We start from the raw sequence: 21,071 nt of genomic DNA, 5'->3' as shown, positions 1-21,071 counted from the left end.
TTTATTGAAAAATGGAGAGTGCTAACCAAACTGAATGAAGCTATCAGCTTTTGTTGGGGGGGGGGTGTCAAATTATGTATGATTTGCATAAACCGTTAAGAGTATAAAGTGTACTACAGGCTAAATGCACTGAGCTTCATCTGACATAAAATTATAAAATATTAGCTGATTCATTTCAAAACAAATACAATAAAACATAGGAAGAATGATGAATTTTACTTTAATGAAACTGAAGTCAGGGATATGAAGACTGGCTCAATTTTTCTTTAATTTCCCAAATATCTTATTTTCCTACTGTCTTTGTTTAACTTTAACAGACATATTATAACACTTGCTCTGGGAAAGCATCTATGGTTACAAATAAAAAGTATGCATCCATAGTCCTTAAACTTGATTTCAATGCCAAATTTCTGATTTTAAAAAATAAAATTATTAATATTGAATGAACATTGATTCATTGGTAATGCTTTTTTAAGACATCTGAAAATGAAATGTAATAAAATTTTGCTTCCAAAGTTAAGCTGGCACAATCCATACAAAATAGAACTGAAACAAAAGCAAACCGCACCAAAGCAATTACATAACCAATCTTTATCCCTTCTTTCCACATTTCATACACCTTTACAAAGCCATGTATCATTTTGTACTCTTTATCTTGAAAAGGATATCCTGCTACCTAGGTACTTAAATTCTATACATGTTAAGATATATCCTGAGGACATTAGTGTGTTTAACCACAGGAATGATGTAAATTTTGCATGTAAAGCAGTAGAATAAATGCTTGGCAAACCTTAATGTGAAGTTCTGTAGATATATTATTTTGCCAGATAATATAAAAAATTCACAATGGAAAACCATGAGTATTTCTTTTCATTATAACTCTTTAAAAATGCAACATTTATTTCACAACCCCTTGAACGCCTATTTTTTTTTTTAATTTACAGAATTGAGGGAAGTATTTTAAATGTCAAGATATACATGCTGAAAGTGATTGAGCATATAAGCACCAAAATCTGAAAGATTTACAAAAATTGTTCGACTTGTAAGGTGCATTTATTCATGAACTACACTCAGTTTGAGGGAAGAAACAAACCCCAAACCTCATTAGTACTTAAGAAACAGCTGAATAGCTTTCAACTTGGTTTACAGCAAAATAAAAAAATACTGCTTTTAGTTTTTTTTATACAAGTCATCTGAAATTTAGATTCAAATGTTAAGTGCTGCCTTTTACTGTGAATGGCAGTTTGAACATTAAATCTATGTCCCAGTTTATGATACTTCACACACAATAAGTATTTAATGGCCTAAAATTTGAGTCAATTAGTGAATATCTAAAGTTAACAAAAAAGTTAGATCTCTACATCTTGATCTAGAATTGGGTATAAAGTAATTTTGCATCAAATAAAATTATTTTTTAAATGTTATCAGTCCATTCAGTAATTAGGTCTTTTCTAAATATGTGCATATATATATCTGGCAAAAACTGCTATTATGAAGTCAAATGAAGTAAATACAAAATTTCTTGGTTTACAAATCAAAATTACTATGATATTAGAGCATGCCTCTTTCCAAACCACCTTGTCAATGCTGATAACAATTAAGATAAATAAATGCCAGCATTGCTCTAACTGCACTGAGAAGGCTGTCCTGAATGACCCAATTAGGTGGGGAAGGGACTTGGCCTAGATCCCCATTTCCGTGGAGTTGCCACCTCCACCCTCACTCTAAATAGCTTACACAAAATCAAGTTATTCACATCGATAACACAAAATCCAGCAAGCTACAGTCCTGAAAGCCATCTACACTTATATATTTTTTTACTGTGGACATTAAAAAGAGAATTTTATTGTGCTTTTCACATATCTGATATAAGTTTTCCTATCATTTTATTTCTAGGTTTCTTGGGAAGGGAAGAGAAAGACTAAGAGGAACATCAAGAGAGTCAGACTGTAAAGTAACATTACACACACAACTAGCCAAATATCTTTTTAATTTAAAAGATACAATCATCAAAAGGCAATATATATATATATATATATATATATATATATATATATATATATAAGAAAACAAAGTCTCCTCCCTCAAATCCATATAACTCCATGACAGATTTTCACAACAATCAGTATATATCAATATATTTTTCACAATCTGTTCAGTTATTGATCAAGTATGCTTTTAGAATTAAAAGATGTCATTTCCATAGCAGTCTAAACACTGTACTATTACAGAAATGTGCTTAGAAATGGTTCAGTGATTTGCTTATTATGATGACTATTTACAAAGATTTCTATTTACCTTAGCAATAAATAATCCTGATATTAAAAAAGAATGCTCATGCACACACCGAGATGGCTGCATGCATGCTCTTAAAATATGTACATGTAGTTTCTCTGTTGTAGCTCTCTCAGTAATAGTGACAGTGCGTGTCCTTGAATCTTCTCCACATTAGTCTTGCTTCTGGGGGATGCATCCTTCCATTTCTACGACCTCGGGCCAGCCTTCATATTTGTTTGTGTCTTTATTGTTCTTTATGTGCTGTTGGGACACAATCAGTACAGTTTTAAAAACTTCTGTTGATTGCTTATCTACAATAACATACTTTAGTGCGCTCATTTCACCAATACTCATGTCAACAAAAAGCTCATAGTAATTACTGTTCAAACCCTGGCCAGGTGACTCAGTTGACTGGAACGCTGTCCGGTACACCAAGAAGGTTCCTGGTCAGGGCATACACCGAGGTTGCGGGTTTGGCACCCGGTCGGGGCACGTATGGCAGCGAATCAATGTTCCTCTCACGTTGATGTTTCTCCCTCCCTTTCTCCCCCTTTCTCTCTCTTTAAAATCAGTAAAACATATCCTTGGGTAAGGGTTAAAAAAAATTATTGTTCAAGATATTAAATAAGCAACGCTTGGGGCCTGGCATGTAATGGCAGACCTTCAAATAACCACTGAAAGAACTAAACACTGCAGATTTTTTTAAAGGATCACTTGTTAGCCAAAAAGTCAAGTTTACATTTTACTAAGCTCCAAAGTAGTTTCAGACTTAAATGATTATATCAAAAGCACAATTAAAATCTTTAATAACCAAGGCTTTCTAAAAGGGTTAAAGTATAAGTAATCATATGCCAATGCACTGTCATGTAGAAAAAAAATTCCCAGGCAGAATTTGATTATTTTAAAGTTTTAAAATTAAAACAGTACTGCCTCTGGTGTGGCTCGGTGGTTGAGCATCGACCCATGAACCAGGAGGTCATGGTTCAATCCCTGGTCAGGGCACATACATGGGTTATAGGCTCGATCCCCAGTAGGGGTTGTGCAGGAGGCAGCCAATCAATGACTCTCTCTCATCGTTGATTTTCTATCTCTCTCCCCCTCTCCCTTCTTCTCTCTAAAATCAATAAAAACATATTAAAAAAAATTAAAACAGTGCCATGGTTACTTAAAATAATTGATTACCAAGAACTTATAAAAAATACACAAACATATTAAATGTCTGCTTTATCTAAGTTTTGAATAACTGGGATTAAAATATGTTCCATACAATTTCACACAATTTGGTTTTGCCCATTAAAGTCTAAGACACTAACCTGTTCAAAAGGACTTTTTGTCTTAATGCCTTTACCACCGCAGAAGACCCAGTTGTCTCTAAAACCAAGACTGGTAATAGATGTGCTCCCCAATTCAGCAATGAGCCGCCGTGCCTCATCGTTGAGTCTTAGAGGGAGAAAAAGAATAAAAATAAACATAATGCACTAGTGTTTTCTAAGTGATCCTGGTTCACTAGGATACTTAACATGTAACATGAGACAAAATGAGAAAATGTCAGCTTAAATAAGAGAACATAAAAAAAGAGAAATTTGTTTAGAGTAACAGTCCTATTTGAAGTTTTTTTCTATTTAAATATAGTTGATATACAATATTATGTTAGTTAATTAGTTTTGAGTATACAGTATAGTGATTTGACAATTTTGTACCTTGTAAGTGATCACCCCATTAATTTCTACTATTTGAATTCTCTAGAGAGAAAAAAGACATGAAATCTACCAATTCATTTTAAGTTTATTTTATTAAGAAGGATCTTTTTGCTATCTTTATTTCACAGCAATAATTAACTTTCATCAGTCAGTAGATGCCTATCTAGGCTAATCCAAGGTTTTAAGAAACCAATAACTTTGTAAAATTAAACATCACTTTGAATCTCCACTAAACCCTTTGTAAACTACATTAGAATTGAATAAAGATAAATGCTGATAAAAATCTAGATGTTTCCAATTCTATGTTTTATTTAAAATGAACTTTGAGAATAGGGATATAAATTGTGATATAAATCTGATGATAACTGCAAAGTGGTTATTTAATAAAAGAGAAAATATTAATCATATAACAGCTAAGCACCTCCCAACAAGAGGAAAGGCAGAGGCAAAAAACCACTGCTAGGGAAATAGCTAACTGAAAGATGTCATTAAGGAATTTTGTGTAGGTTATAATCCTAATGTTGAGTGGTTCTCAATCTCTCCTCTGTCTCAGAAAGGAGAAGGAAAGTCAGTAGCTACATGCTGGCTATAGAGCTAAAAAATAAAAATCAATTTAAAAAATAACAAAAGGATACCCATGCAGTTGTTCGGCAGTAAGTCCTTTACTCACCGAAAAGATTGCACTACAGTCAATCTGAGAGGCTTGTTCTGTTAAAATCTAATGCAAGGCTGCCCTGGCTGGGTGGCTCAGTTGGTTGGAGCACCATCCCACACACCAAAAGGTTGCAGGTTTGAGCCCCAGTCAGGGAGCAACCGCCAACTGATGTTTCTCTCACATCAATGCTGCTTTCTCTCTTCCCCTCCCTCCTTCTTCCTCTCTTTAAAAATTAGTGGGAATATATCCTCAGGTGAGGGTTAAAAAAAACCAACATAATGCAAGGCAAGGGTTTTTTTCTTTTTTGCACTTAGCTGGAGGATCATTAACTGCAAATAGCATGAGAGTCAGTAAGGAAGGTACTTAATTATCTGAGTTCCTTGAAACATCTCATACTAATCTCAGTTAGCACCTTTAAGGTATTAATGAAAAACACTAGGTCCAATAGTTTTCATTTAACTAAGTTGAAGATAAGCAGGGCAATTTGTTTATTTTAACAAAAGCTTCAGCCCTAGCCAGGTAGCTCAGTTGTTTAGAATGTCATCCCAACACATCAAGGTTACAGGTTTGATCCCCAGTCAAGGCACATGCAAGAAAAAAGCCAATAAATGCATAAAAAAGAGGAACAACAAATTCTCTCTCTCTGCCACCTCTCTAAAATCAATTTAAAAAGACAAAATAAATTGATGTTTCTCTCTCTTGCTCCCTTCCTCTAAAATCAATAAATAAAAATTTAAAACTTAAAATTAAAAATAAATTTTAAAAAGCTTCTTAACAGTCATAATACTGGAAATAACTACATATATCATTAGACTTCCACAGTTTAGGCAAACTACGCCTGGGGGCTGGGGCGCTGTGTTAACCACAGTCTGGGCCCTGCTGTCCTCCTGGGGGAAGTTCACTAGAATCAATGACAAAATCAGCTGCTGCCCTGGAATATTGAGCCTTTCAGGCTCAAATCTATATAAAGCCAAGCATTTATAACCGAGTGAAATAAAAATAAATGAAATGGCTGTGCCAAAGGACCAGGGGAGCCCTGGTCTCCTGAAGATGTTAAGACCTTCATGTACAATCCTGTGTATGTGCTCCTGGCTTGTCCCCTAAAGTCTGTCTGTAGCCGTGTTTCCTGTGCCCATCTTGACTGACATGAGAGCTATCACTTCTCATTTGTTACCTGACTTGATAAGCAACTTTTGTTTTAGAGGGTCACTCCCTGAAAGCATTGCCTGAACCCTGTTTTCTTATTTTCAAACAGTGCTAGCATGTCTTGGATCTGGAAGACTGTCAAATTCCACTTGTTAACTTATCCAATTCTTCTACCATCTGGCTACTTTCTTAGAACATTTTACTTGCATCAGCAGCACTGATAGGTGAGTTTTGTGGCTGTAACAAAAAGAAATAGTATGTTTAGCCAGTGTGGCTCAGTGGTTAAGCATCAACCCATGAACCAAGAGGTTAACCGTTCAATGCCCGGTCAGGGACACTGGAAGGGAACTCCCTTACTGTCACCTCATCAATAAAGCTTTCCACGATACCTCATCCTCCTGTGGGGGCTTCAGGAAATTCGCATTTCCATAATACGCCAAGAATCCCACTTTTATCAGCAATAGGTGAGGATACAGAGGACACCCCACCAATAACAGAGCGAGGAATAAATAGTCGAGTTAAGGTCATCTCAGTTATTTGAACTTTTGAAGAGGTTTTCAGGCAGTAGAATAGGGTACTGTATTCAAAACAGTTCAATGAATTTCAAGTGAGCATCTGATAGTCTCAGAAAATAGTGGATCTCCACTAAGAAAGCAGTGCGACTTTATGAATGTTTCTAAACCGAAGTAGTTTCGCTGACATTGTGCCTTTGTTAAATTTGTAGTTCAAAGGTTAAATAAAACTGGCATATTCAACCATTGCCATTTTCCTAAGAGAACTAAATAGAATATAATTGGCTTTTCTTATTAAAAAAAAAAAAAAAGTAACTTGCTACCTGCTTTTGCTGAGATATGAGGACATTACATAGATAATTTGAGATTTTAAAGTTAAGATTTTACAATGCAGCTTGATGGTATGGCTATTAGGGTCCACTGGTATTTGAAAAGCAGTTTCTGCACTTGATTAATAGACAAATCCCTTGCTAGAGGCCTCTAGCAGGGTGGCACACTGCCCTAGGTAAGCATTTTTATCAATGACTTAGATTTAGACATAAGAATGACTTTGGAGAAAACACAAAGCCTGGATCATGGAAACCTCATAGGACAAATGTCAGAATTAAGGCCAACTGGGCCAAAATCAGCAAAATTAAATTTAACTAGGATACATGAATATACAGTCCTTCATTTAGATGAAATACAATCAAGTTCTGAATGGAAAGAAAGACCTGACTTGGCAGTGGTTAAAACACAAAAGTCTAAGATCAAATGAAAAGATCTGAAAATTTAACTTGACCAAAAACTCATAAGCCAAAAATGTGATGTGAATGTTTAAAGAAAACTAATATGAGTCTGCATGAATATTCAAAGAAATGTAATCTCTATAACATGGTAAGCAAGCATCTCCATTGCACCCTGGACTGGCCAGACCACATCTGGAACACAATGTTCAATTTGGGGCACTCAATTTAAGACAGGCAATAATCAACCAGAGAATGCCCAAGAAATGCAGCCAGGAGGGTAAAAGGACCTAGAAACTTAACATGATAAAAGGATAAAAGAGCTGTAGGTATTGAGACTGGAAAAGAGAAAACTAAAAGAGAAAGGCCATTGAGCTTCAAATACTTAAAGTATCAAATAATTTGGGGGAACATATTTATTGTTTTGTTGTTCCATTTGTCCAAGCAAAGGACAATCAGGAGGAATTTAGAGGGAGACAAACCTGAGAACATAACACTTACTTAAGAATAGTTTTTTGTTTTATTTCAAATAGAGAAAAGACAAGGGTGCTGGTGTCCTTATGAGAAGAGCAGTTTAGCAGAGGAGTTCATAGAGAAGTTCCAGGGAATCTGGCCTTAAAGAACCCTGATTTCAGAGACGTAACCTAAACGCTTTACTCAGGCATAATACTAACCTGCCAGAGTGTTCTCTCCAAAAGGAGAAATACAACTGCAAAATTTAGCTTGCTCACTCAAACTATTATATTCCTTATTAAACAAACAAAAAACAACTTATTTTACAGGGGGATGAGGTAGAAAGGAGGCATCATTTGAGACTCGTATTCCCTAAACTGTAAATTTTCTTGGATATAGGTTGCTTTTTTTGTTTTGTTTTTAAAATGTGCTTCCAGGTTAAAATCTAGAAACACTGGGATAAACAAAGGTAAAGAGGTTTCTTTAGGGCAGAACTTCAGAGCCTTTTATTGTAGGCCACTAAAAAAAGTACAAAATACTAGATGTCATACCAAAATTTATTTGATCATAACAGTTTTAAAGGATTGGGGTTCCACTGAATACACCTTGAGCAGTGCTGTGCTGGAGACCAGTCCCAGTTATTCTGCTGAAGTTCAGAGTACAGGCCGGGCGGGGCTCATTATGTGCGGCAGACACTGGGATCAGAAAGGAACAACTAGAGAAGCGAGTCCTGCTGTCCCTAATCGGCATGCATACCAACTCCCCATCTTGGAGAGAGCACGCACATCCACTTTATACTCTCAACCCTCTTGGGATAAACAGGAGAACAAACCATTCCTTAGGACGTGACTCCAGCAGCCTTATGTAAGGAAAAGCCATAGCGCAAAAGAGCGTTTCATTCCCACATAAGACTGGGCATACCACCATGGTGAATCACTTCAAACGTTCAGACATCAGCCAAGACACATGGTTACATCTCGTTATATTTAAGATGCAGACGGCCTTCATAAGGAAGGTTTGTCCATTTCCACGTAAGGGACATGATGTTTATCATTTATTTCACCAGTGTTTGAAAGAGGGAAATGCCTGCTATATAAATACTTGTTATATAAGTGCCCCAAACTGAAACCCATACAATATGAATTCAATAAATGCACAAAGGTTGACCAAGTGTAAAGACATCAACGTTTAGATTTCTACTTTTGCCTCATAGGTTGAACCCTGGTCTGAGGCTGCTTTTGGTGCATTTGATGAATGACCACCAATAAATATCAGCTCGAGAGGAAACATACTCCTCCCCTTCCTTCTCAGGGATGCTGACAATTTATCAGCAGGAGGGGAGCAGGTCTGATGTTCATCAGGTATAATAATGAAATAACCTGGTGAAAAGGAGAAGTCATGCGAGTCTATCCAGAAAAGTAAGGCTTTTTTAAAAAAAAACTTTAAAATCTCAAATTATCCATGTAATAGCCTCAACTCTCAGCAAAAGCAGGTAGCAAGTTAACTGTTTTTTTTTATAAGAAAAGCCTATTACATTCTATTTAGGTCTATCTAGGAAAATAGCAATGGTTGAATATGACAGTTTTACTTAACCTTTTAACTATAAATTTAACACATCTTTAGCTGAACTCGGTAAAAGGCACAATGTCAGTGAAACTATGTCAGCTTAGAAACATTCATAAAGTGGTACTCTTTCTTAGTGGAAATTGGCAATAATGTAGCTACGCATCAAATAAATGTATAAAAAATCAATAAATAGAAAGACATGACATATTCCTGTGTGGAACTTGTAGTTGAATGCCTTTTCACCTAAAATCTATAAGAAATGTATTTTATTCTTGATAAAAGTCATCTGAAAAAAGTATCATAGGGAAGATTTTTTTTTGAGAAAGAAGACTACTGAATGGGAGCTGACCCCACCAGAAAGGTATTAAGTACACTTATTTTTATAAAGTAGTTATTAAAAAAATTGAAATAGTGTCTTATTCAAGGAGGAATAAATAGATGAACAAAACTTCCAAAAACAAAGTCAAGTCTACATTTGAAACAGCATCGCAAACCGGGCCAGATTCCCTTGGAACTGCTCTGTGAATACCTCTACCTCCGCTGAAGGGGCATCGCAAGTCACTACTAGAAAGTTATCCATGAATTTTTAAAAACACACAAAAACAGTCAAATCACTGGAAGAGAAAAACCTACTAAATATCTAATTTGGAGATGGAAAAACAACTAAGTAGAAAAGTAGAAAAACTAAAAAGGAAAATCCACAGATTTGACTACATAAGAATTAGTCTCAACTTCTAAAAGTCAAAAATCACTATAAATTAACAAAATTAAAAGCAAATAATATGCAAAATATCCTTAATATATAAAGGGCTCCTACAAATCAATGAGAATCGACCAGAATAGGCAAAAGACTATTTACAAGATAAAGAGCTAAAAATACTTGTGGAATAAAATCTAATCTCACCAAAGAAAGGTATGTTAACAAGATTCCTTTCCAAAACTTTTAGGATTGGAAACTTTTAAAAATTAACAATCAGCCCGGATGGCATGTCTCAGTGGTTGAGCATCAACTTATGAAGCAGGAGGTCATGGTTCGCTTCCCACTCAGGGCACATGCCCACGTTGCAGGGTCGATCCCCAGTCGGGGGCGTGCAGGAGGCAGCCGATCAATGACTCTCATCATTGATGTTTCTCTCTCTCTCTTCTCCCTTCCTCTCTCTGAAATCAATTAAAAAATAATTAATAATCAGTGTCACAGAACTTCTGAAAGACATATAAAATTAGTCCAAACTGTAAAAATCCTTTTTAAAAATTATGCTCATCCGTTAATTCAACATTACTTCAAAAAACATTGTCTTAAGGAAATATGAAGTGTTCAAAAATCTTAAGATGGTGTATTTTTGCTAAATATGAAAATTGGAAAGAGCCTAAAAGTTTAGCAGTAGGTATTTTATGAAAGAGATTTTAAATCATGACCTGTGATTTAAAACTTATACTAGGGATACATGAACAATTTTCAAAAAATATGTAATCATATGGGAGAATATTCACATTAAAAAATGCTACCATTCCAAATGTTTAAAATAAAGAAAATATGTGCATTAAAAATCTGGAGAAGCTAAAATATTACCAATAGTTATCTTTGAGTAGTGAGATGAACTGTATCTTGTTTTCTTCTTTGTGCATTTCTGTATTTTCCAACATACACAATTTTAAGTAAAAGTTCCAAACTGCCATCTATTAAACTTTATGAAAAATATATCAGACTTATTCTTTTACAATTAATTTCACTTTGGGACTTTTCCCTAAGTACATAAGTAAAGGTGAAAAAAATTATGTAAAAGGATGTTTATCACAATATTATTTATAATTCAAAAAACTTGGCAATAACAGGGAACTTTTATTTATTTTTCTTTTTCTCTTCTTTTTTAAAAATTTATTTTATTGTTGAGAGTATTAGAGATGCCCCACATTTTCCCTCTGTTGCCCCTCTCCACCTGGCTCTCACCCCACCCCAGTCCTTCCAACAAGGAACTTCTAAATAAAGGTGGGCCAATTGTGGATGAACCATGAAAATGCTATCAAAGAATATTAATATCAGGGAAAACAATTTGAAGTTGTTAAAAAGCAGAATATAGAAGAACAGAATAAACTTTATGTACAACATGATCCTACTTTCACAATGACATATGCGTAATGAATACACAGAAAGATAGAGGGAAACAAACTAAAAAATGTAAATAGTTTATCTGGAACTCTGTTTTAATTTAGAATGTTTTTCAATAAAAATGTATTACTCTTAATTATAAAATATAGCTCAAAAAAGTTGTACAGCTTTTTAAGTTTACATACTTGGTTGCTCCATCATCATATGTTCCCATTAGGACTATTGTTCCATCCTGTATGGACTTCAGAAACTCAATAAATGGGGCCACATCTGAAGAAAAAGAAGATTGAGGTGTGTTTTTTAATGACTAACCATCATGATCATCTATAAAGTTAATAGTATAAAATATTAAATTTGTAAATTAATAAGGTCTAATGTAGAGTAACCAAAAGAAAGATAAATCTTATGAACATGTTAAAAAATTGTTTGTTCCTTAATATGATCCCACCATCAACTTAAAATTTCCAGTACTGATTCATCATATGTGTCTTTTTGTACAGATATTCTGGGAGCTAAATGAAAAGAACCATTGTAAAGTTACGTCAAAGCATTACTTATGATTTAAAGCAAGAAACTCGCTGGTGTGGCTCAGTGGTTAGGGCGTCGGCCTGCGAACTGAAAAGTCACGGGTTCAATTCCCAGTCAAGGGCACGTACCCGACCAACCGATGTGTCTCTCTCACATCAATGTTTCTCTCTCTTCCCCTCCCTCCCTTCCACTCTCAACAAAAATCAATGGGAAAAATACTCTCAGTGGGGGTTAACAACAACAACAACAACAAAAAAAAAAGGTAAGGAACTCGGGAGCATGAGAAAGGCTTGTGAACTCCCTCGGTGTATGTAAATCTGTTTGTATGGTACTTTTCTAAAAAGAGGATACACAAATTTTATTCAATTCACAAAAGGATCTTTAGTTTTTAAAAATTATACAAATGTATACACACACACACAAATTTAAGGGATCTTTTGAGCATATCTGCTTACTACAAACTAATGGAAAGAATTTAGGTTGGGTTACTTCAAATTTACTCAGTTTTTTTCCATAGATTTAAAGATTTCTAAGATTTTTCCATAGATTTTTAAAGATTTCTAAGATTTTCTCCAGCTGACTATTTTATAATAGCATTTTTGACTCCAAAAATATGTAGAACAGCTAACAAATCATTTCCATTTAAATGTGAAAATGGCAGTAAACTGCAACTATTTCTTAGCTGGAGGAGTATTTTCAGCAGTAATGAATCCACCTGTGAAGACACACCAGCGCTTCTGGTCGCATGACTGATTTCAACAACATTTTGCTAGAGTGCTTCTATGTAACAATTCATGTAAGACCAATTGTGCTTTAGAATCTAACATTGATGGTAGCATTTTAAGTTTACACAGTTTTGACAGTTATTAATAGTTCTCCTAAGCAATTTAAAAGTAAATAATGAGTAGGATCTCGTTAAAGCTAAATAAATATTAGAAAAGCTGAACTCTCTGAAACTGAACACATTTCAGGAAGCCTACTGCTCTGGCTTCTTGGCCGTATGCTAAAGGATGGATGGCGAGGCGCAGAAGAGCAGCCTCATGCTGATGAACTTCCCACACCAACACTCAGGGAAGGGTCCAGAGGTAAATCAGTGTTGGTCTTCCTTCAAAGCTGAGGAAGAAATCTATTTTCTAGGGGTTTAGGGGGCAGCATTCTTCATCAAGGTACCAGTTCCTTGTCTCTGCATGCTGGTGAGTGACTCCCACCTGCTCCTCAAGGGTCTTCCAAATAAGAAAGATATCTGTCCAAGGAACTAGACAGAAAATTCTATTCCTTCTCTCAGATATCCATCTACTTTAATAATAATCCTGGTTATGATTTATTTTTGAGACAAAAAATCCTATGGGAAAAAATCAGTTCAGTCAGTTCAAAATGCTTGGTTATGTCCATCTTCAAATTACTCTGTTTTTATAATTTCAGACAGAAACCTAAAGGAGCCCAAAACTTTGAATGAGCTGTCCTGCAGAAAATAGAACTCAGATTTTTTTAAATCTCAATTTTTATATCATTATTCTTGATTATACACCACGAACAATTTTAATTAAAAAACTATATACAATATGACTGATCACTTAAATAAAACTGAATATTTAGTGAAAAGAGAAACAAAATGAACACAAAAATGAGGCCATTATGGCCCTGGCCAGGTTGCTCAGTTGGTTGGAGCACCGTCCTGTGCACCAAAGGGTTGTGGGTTTGATTCCCGGTCAGGGATCATAGGGGAGGCAACGGATGTGACATCAATGTTTCCCTCTCCCTCCTTCTCTCTTCAACCCTCCTTCCCTCCCTTCCTCTCTCTCTAAAAATCAGTGAGAACATATTGTCAGGTGAGGATTTTTAAAAAAAATGGTGCCATTATGCTCTCATTAATGGTCTACACTGTATTGAGGTGATTAAGAAGGCTGTGCTAGCAACAGAATGGTTACTTGTTACTCAAACTTACCTCCTCCCCACATGTCAAAATATTTAGTGTCTAATACTTCTCCTGTTTTTCCTAAAAGAGATTGAATTCATATCAAATTATGCAACTGCAATATACTCTACGCTGTATAAAACAAATATTCTTAGTCAATGACTGATGTAAATTATTTTGAGAAAGACTGAAAATCTGAACTTTAGGCATCTGAATTATATTTCTAAAGGGTAATTTTTAAATAGGACTTTCTCAATAGTCTTCTAAGCCAAAGAGCAGCAAACAGAAATTCACAACAGACTGCAGACAATTCCAATTCAAAGTTAGACATTTTAAACACTTTTTTATAAAATGTACATTTATTTCCCCTTTAAAATCTATTTTTTATTAAAAATTAAATAGATGAATAGGTATGGAACCTTTTACCTAAGAACCTGAAGAAAAAAAAGAAACACAAAAATTTACCTCGTTGTGAAGGAAATAAAAAATGTTGTCCTACGTTATGGACTTTGGGTAAAGTGGCTGTGGCTTTAATCACACAAAGATGAGACCAGCATACAGTCAGGCCTCACTTCACGGATGTATATTTTCAGATTTGATTTTGCAAGAACACTCAAAATGTTCAGGGTTCAAAAAACTTTTTTATTATAATGAACTTGCCAAGTGAATGTGGAAAAATACTGGAAAATTACAATTATTTCTTACTCTTCATTCCTCCCCCACCCCAAGCCCATCAAATAGCCATCACCCTTTGTCTTTTATTCCCTCATTCATGTCAATCTATCTTCACGTTACGATGCCAAAATTTGCAGCAAGAATTCACTGATTTCACATTAGATTGGCTGCATCCTGACAATTCCATGGGAAGCACTCTACAGGCTGCCAAAGAAGCTGGATGCTTCCAAGAAAGCATGTTGTAAAGTCTCAGATACGAAGTCTCCACCTAGAGCTGGATATTTTTAGAGGGCAGTGAGGAAGGGGGTAGGGCTTTAGTGTCACAAGTGGCACTTTCTGATCCAGTCCCTTGATATTAGAGTATGTTTTACTTTGGAGCATATGAATACCCACTGAATACATCTATAAACTAAAATAATTATTCTTACCATTTACCAAGGCAACATTGATCCCTCTTCCAACATTATTCTTAACACCACTCATTAAACTGAAGGGGAAAGGACAAATTTAGAATTATATATTGTGCAAACATATATTAAATAATAAAATCATGCAAAAACAAAAAAGGTTGGGGTATTATCTATGTACAAACCTTTAGTCCTACAGAGGAGATTTAAAGGTCTCTACTAAGTCAGAGAAAACAGCCTAATACCTTTAAAACAATGTCCTTAAATAAGATTTCACAAATAGAAATATATATTAACAAATATTAGAGCAAAATGCTAGACTATTTCTTGCTGCTCTATGCAGATTCTGAAATCCCGTGTTAGAAAATCCTTACAACTTGTGGATGGACATTATGCACATATTATACACACACTTTCATACTTTCTGCAATATCAAATGTGACATGGAAACAGAAGTGAGATAGATGCTCCCCAAATCTTTCACAATAGAGCAAGAAGAGTGGGGAGCACTCTTTCAGGAGTGTTTCGCCTGTGAACATGCTCTCAGTGTTATCAGTGTAAAGCTTCTCTATGCTCAGAAGCAGTAATGGTGCATTCACACAGTGACTGCACCTAACCACAGTCACTTACAGTCAAACCTGAGGGAACAGCGCCCACTGGCAGCTCAAATAAAAACGGGTGATACTCCCAGTGGTGTGCTGTTCACTGTTTATCAATTAGTCTGAGGGGGTGAAGGGGAGTATACAAATATGAACACACACACGTTACCAGATATTTACACCTTTACATGTACATATATAGGTACATAAATTTATTGTAAATTTTACTGATATAAAGTACGTGTGGAACATAATTTCACAAATAATGAAACCTATAATACTTTATTGTAAATTCCACATAGCCAATTGATTCTCACCAAGTGTGCTAGCTGATTTTCACAGATCTCATATCTGTAGTTAACCTATGGTTGTGAATTATGAATGAGTGAAGTTCTAACCCTCAAAACTCAGCAGCAAAACACCAAACAATCCAAACAAAATGGAAAACAGATATGAATAGATATTTCACTGAAGGGGATATACAGGTGGCAAAAAAACATTAAAAGATGTTCAACATGACTAGCCATAAGAAAAGTAATTGAGATATCACACTACATATCTATTAGAACAGCTAAAATAAAATTTTAAAATGACAATATCAAATGCTGGCAAAATACAAAGAAATTGTCTCTCTCATATGTGCTGGTAAGAATTTAAAATGGTGCACTCACCCTGGAAAATATTTGAAAGTTTCTTACAAAATTAAACATTCATTTACCATACAGCCCAGAATTCCTGGGCACTTAAAATAAAAGTGTATGTCCACATAAAAACCTGTATATGACTATTCATAGCAGCTTTATTATTAATAGCCAAACACTGAAAACAACTGAAACTGCTTGGTTGAACAGAACAGGTGATGGATAAACCAACTGTGGAACATCCATACCACAGATTACTGCTCAGCATTAAAAAGGGAGCAGATTATTAACATGCACCAGTATTTCAAGAGCACTATGCAGAGTGAAAAAAGCCAACCTCAATGGTCACATGTTACATGGTTCTATTTATATAACATTCTCAAAACATCACAATGACAAGAAATGATAAACAGTTTAATGGTTGCAGAGGTCAGTGATAGTATGGGTGATTTATAACAGGGCAGTAAGAGATCTTTGTGATGACGAAATAATTCTGTGCCTTAACTACTGTGTTGGTTACATGGATCTATGCATATGATAAAATGGCAGAAAACTAAACACACACATTGTACAAATGCCAATTTTTTGGTGCTGATATTGTACTATAATAATGTAAGAAAGGACATTGGGAAAACTGGGTGAAGAGTATGTTGGACCTTTCTGCACCATTTTTGCAACTGCTTATGATTTCTATAATTATTTCAAAATAAAAAGTTAAAAAAATACTCCAATGTCCATTTAAAAAGTATTAGGAAACAAAAAAGTATAAAAATTTGATTTTTAAAAGCTTAGTAGCATTTATCTACCACAACTAGATGCATATCTACCTTCAAATTTTCACTTGTCATTTTCTGAAATTTACATGTGATAAAGCACAGAACTTTTTTATGTGTGTGCAAAAAAGTTTTGAGGTGGGCCAAACAATTCTGCTACACAAAAGGGAAGGGAAATTTCAAAATGCATTTGCTCTCCTCCTCTCAGAAATATATTAGTAAACTCTATATTAATATTAATAGGAAATAGCTGTGATTAACTTGTTACATTAATAACTGTCACAGTGTCTTCTCCAAGTAGAGATCATCTGAGTAGGATGCCATCACAGAGCAGAGAAATAAAGGCAACAAAGAAGCGCTATGACATGGGCTTCCCACAAGAGGGCAGCAGATTACCAATTTTTGAAAACCAATTGGGAAAACTACAACTGAAGATTTTAAATCTATAAAGGTTAATCGTCACTCTTACTAACACAAATTGAAATAGCACTTTGCAGTGACGGAAATAGTCTCTGTGCTGCTCAAGTCGGTAGGCACAGGCCATATGTGGCTACTTAAAGTGTTGCCAATGTGACTGAGGAACTGAACTTTTAATTTTAATTGATTTAAGTGAATTAACATTTTCATATGATTTAAGAATCAAAATTAAATAGCTACATGGGTGTATGGCTCTAATACGGAACAGGACAGATCTAGAGAATTCACTCAGGAAACCCCTCATCCCTCCACGAAAGTGGATAAATACTCTGTTCTTATGTAGCTCTCCAATATGAAATTTAAGGAACTTTTAAGATTTCTTAAAGGCATGGGGAAAAAAATGTGATAAAAATCACTTTCTTTAGTAAAAGTATGCTCAATATATTTTCAAAAGATCCATTAAACTCGGGTTCAATTTGCTATAATTTTACAGCACGTCTTATACTTCCAAATGGATAAACACTTACACATTGTCTTCTAGGCAGATTTTGGGCCCCACCACATTGGCTGCTCCACTTGCCATTTTAAAAGCAAAATGCTTCTCAGGGCAAGCTTTTGAGATCCCACATTTATACCTGGGAGGTTTTGTAGCTTTGGAAAAGAAAATAGTTTTTTTTTAAAGAAAACAATGTTAACAGGCTCTACAATCAGTTTGTTTCAAATTTCAAACCACAAAGAAATTATGTAAATCACCACGATATACTTATCTTAAAACATATGCTAGGATTTCCCCCCCGCCTCTGGGGGTTTCCAAGAGCCTCAAAACAAACAACAAAAGCACTGAAGAAGCAAGCTAATAATTGACATGAATGAATCAAATAATATGATCTTGATGAGGGTAAATATATTTTATCTAATTATTTTTAAGTTTATGTTTTAAATTCAGGATGGAGCAGTAGGTATTGAATTGTTACTTTGAATTTTCAGTGTATAAATGCACAACAAATGCTTACAAACTAAAAAGCCTAATGCATTACTGAATAATCTGCTCACATACTAGTTCTGCATTTAAACACTTTCTGTACTTATAATACTGAAGCTAGAAACACTAATGAAACAAAATACTCATGAGTAAATACCAAGAATATTGAGCTATCCAAATAGCATCCTTGTAACTTCAGAAAGCAATTTCATATCAGTTTTTGCTCACACTGAACTATCTCCACTGTTCGAATATAAGTTCTCATATGTCTGAGAAAAAAACTAGAATAAACCATCTGCAAATTATGGGGATGAAATACTTACATCGTGCAGCTGTGTCCAATGCTGACCTTGCTAAGAAAAAAAAAGTTGTCTTTGTTAGAAGGAATAAAGCTATTGGCAAGTATCTACTTTTTAAACATGTTTAGAGCTAACAGGCCTATAAAAATTGAAGTGAATACTGCTCAGTATATAATTAAATAAAACATGAATATCACTTTAGAAAAACAGTGCGAAAGTAACTTTAGGCTACATAATTCAGTATAAACAATTACGCAGAGAAATTATGGAGGGTAGTATTGTATTATAGATAGAACATTTTATGTTTACATTTTGATTTGATTTTTGGTTATTAAACATTTAAAGCTTAGTCAGAAAGTTATTCTACAAACTTACCATTATTTTTTTAAATTATTTTTTCAGCTTTATTGAGATACAACTAACACTTGACATTGTACAAGTTTAAGGTGCACAACTCGTTGACCTGATATATTTATAAACTGTAAAATGACTACCACCATAGTATTAGCTACCACCTCCATCCACTCACATAGTTACCATTTCTTTTTTGTAGTAAGAACTTTTAAGATCTACTCTCTTAGCAACATTCAAGTACATGATAAAGTTTTAATAGCTATAAACACTATGCTGTACATTAGATCCCCAAATTTGTTAATTTTAAAACTGGAAGTTGTACCCTTTAAGCAACATCTCCCCAGTTCCCCCAGCCCCAGCCCCTGGTAACCACCACTCTACTCTGTTTCTATGACTTTGTTCTTTTCAGATTCCATAATTAGTGATATCATACATATTTCAAACTTCCCTTTAAACCTTTAAATGACTTTAAATACATACTTGGTGACTATTAGGGTGTTTGAAAGTTGTTGCTACTGTATGGTGTTATGTATATATGCATATAAAGCCCTGGAGTATATACATAAACCTATCTTAGTGGATAGGCTAGGAGGCTTGGGGGGTGGAGAGAACACAAGAGGGATGGTGGTGGTATAGAAAGCTTTTCTCTACAACAGGTGTGTATTGGGTGCAATAAAAAAATTGAGGTCGTTACTAAGAGTTGTATAATTCATGAGTTTAAGGAAGCAAGAATCTTCTGACCAAAACTTAACTTGAATTCAGCAGATCAACCTGACCATCAATACCTGGAGCTTTTTAATTTTTTTTTATTTTTTAAAAATATGTCTTTATTAAAATATATATATATATGTCTTTACTGATTTCAGAGAGAGGAAGGGAGAGGGAGAGAACATCAATGATAAGACAATCATTGATCAGCTGCCTCCTGCACGCCCCCTACTGGGGATCGAGCTCACAACCCAGGCATGTGCCCTGACTGGGAATCGAACCACAATCTCCTGGATCCTAGGTCGATGCTCAACCGCTGAGACGTGCTGGGAGGGCCACTTGGAGCTTTTTTAAAAACACTAACATCTGATCCTAGCCCAGGAGGTTACAATTCAGATCATCAGTAGTACTGTGGGCAGCCCTTTCCGGATCTGGCTAATAAGTATGCCGTATCATAAATGTCCGCCAGCTGTTGGACTACAAATTGTTACTTAGTTTTTACTTCTGTACTATTATTGTGAATTTCCTGTGCGAAAGTCTAGAACTCTAACTAGAGAACAGAAATTAAAGCTGAAGAATAATATGTAAATGTTTAAAAAGAGAAAAATGGCCAAGTAAACAAAGGCTCATAACCCTGAAGAGCACGCAGAATACTCTGCACCCCTGAGCTAACGGCACTGCGGCGGCATTGGAAAGGCTGCATGCATCTGGAATAAAGCAGAACGGACTTTATCTGTAAGAACTAAAAATATTCGTGGATGAAAAAACAAAGACCTGAAGGAAACAAAACAGTGATCAGTTAGTAAATTAGGGTACTGGAATTACTGGGGCTTGTTTTTTCAATTTCTTTAATTATGTCATTGTCCCTTAATTATGTCATAAATGTGAGGGAAGGACAGAGATCGCCTGGCCCACTGCTCTCACTTTTTAAACGAGAAAGCCCAGAGAGATTCTAGCAACCAGTGATTAAGAGCATAACTACAGATTCTCAACTTTACTTTTTCGTGAACAAACCTGTCTGTCGGGCTTAGGTTTTAAGATGCTCACAGGGGAACGTTGTTCTAACCAGGAACTCTGGTCCACCCATCTTATGGAGGAATTCATGGGATCGGACCAGGGTAACACTAGCGCGTTCACGGGTGCTGGGCGCTCTCAGTGCTCCTGCGCATCTTACCGATTTGGGCATGATCCCTGTTAAAGAGGCTTAGTGATCTGATTTGTTCTAAGTCATAATTAGTAATCAGCAGAGCTAGTTTCCAAAGCCATATCTCACTCTATCACGCAAACTCCTGACGCACCGCCCCCCGAAAAGAGAATGTCTGAGGTCCTGTGATCACAGGTACAAAAGCTGCTCGTCCTGCTAGGAGCAGGGAGCCAGGATACGGAGTTTTCAGAACAAGCCTTCTGACTGTCGAGGGGAAAAAGGCTGCAGAGGGTTCAAGACTTGAGACAAGGACACGACAAGGATGCTGCTGAAGTAATCCAGGTAGAAGAGGGCAGCGGCCCCAACAGAGGCAGTGAAGGTGGGCTTGAAAGAAATAGGCAGGTTCAGAACAACTAAGGAAGCAACACTGATGGGACTTGGGAATGGACCAGACGGAGAAATGATGGAAAGAGAGGAATCAAGTTTTG

At 35.5% G+C, this 21,071-nt stretch overlaps 1 protein-coding gene across 2 annotated transcripts in view; it reads right to left on the bottom strand.

Annotated features, from left to right (window-relative positions):
• Nucleotides 1-201: 201 nt before the first annotated feature.
• FAM3C (FAM3 metabolism regulating signaling molecule C) overlaps nt 202-21,071 on the bottom strand; it is a 53,211-nt gene continuing 32,341 nt past the window's right edge. For both annotated transcript variants that reach the window (XM_081146952.1, XM_081146953.1), the window contains exons 4-10: nt 18,402-18,431; nt 17,624-17,747; nt 14,688-14,746; nt 13,615-13,665; nt 11,327-11,411; nt 3,591-3,717; nt 202-2,538 (exon numbers count right to left, since the gene is read on the bottom strand). In XM_081146952.1, the coding sequence (XP_081003078.1) occupies nt 2,449-2,538; nt 3,591-3,717; nt 11,327-11,411; nt 13,615-13,665; nt 14,688-14,746; nt 17,624-17,747; nt 18,402-18,431 (566 nt within the window). In that variant the 3' untranslated portion in view covers nt 202-2,448. The remainder of the gene's footprint in view (nt 2,539-3,590; nt 3,718-11,326; nt 11,412-13,614; nt 13,666-14,687; nt 14,747-17,623; nt 17,748-18,401; nt 18,432-21,071) is intronic.

Source organism: Miniopterus schreibersii, assembly GCF_964146895.1.
Source record: "Miniopterus schreibersii genome assembly, chromosome: 9".
Lineage (NCBI taxonomy): Eukaryota > Metazoa > Chordata > Mammalia > Chiroptera > Miniopteridae > Miniopterus > Miniopterus schreibersii.
The sequence above is the reverse complement of the archived record's forward strand: the minus strand, read 5'-3'. Positions and strand labels throughout refer to the sequence as shown.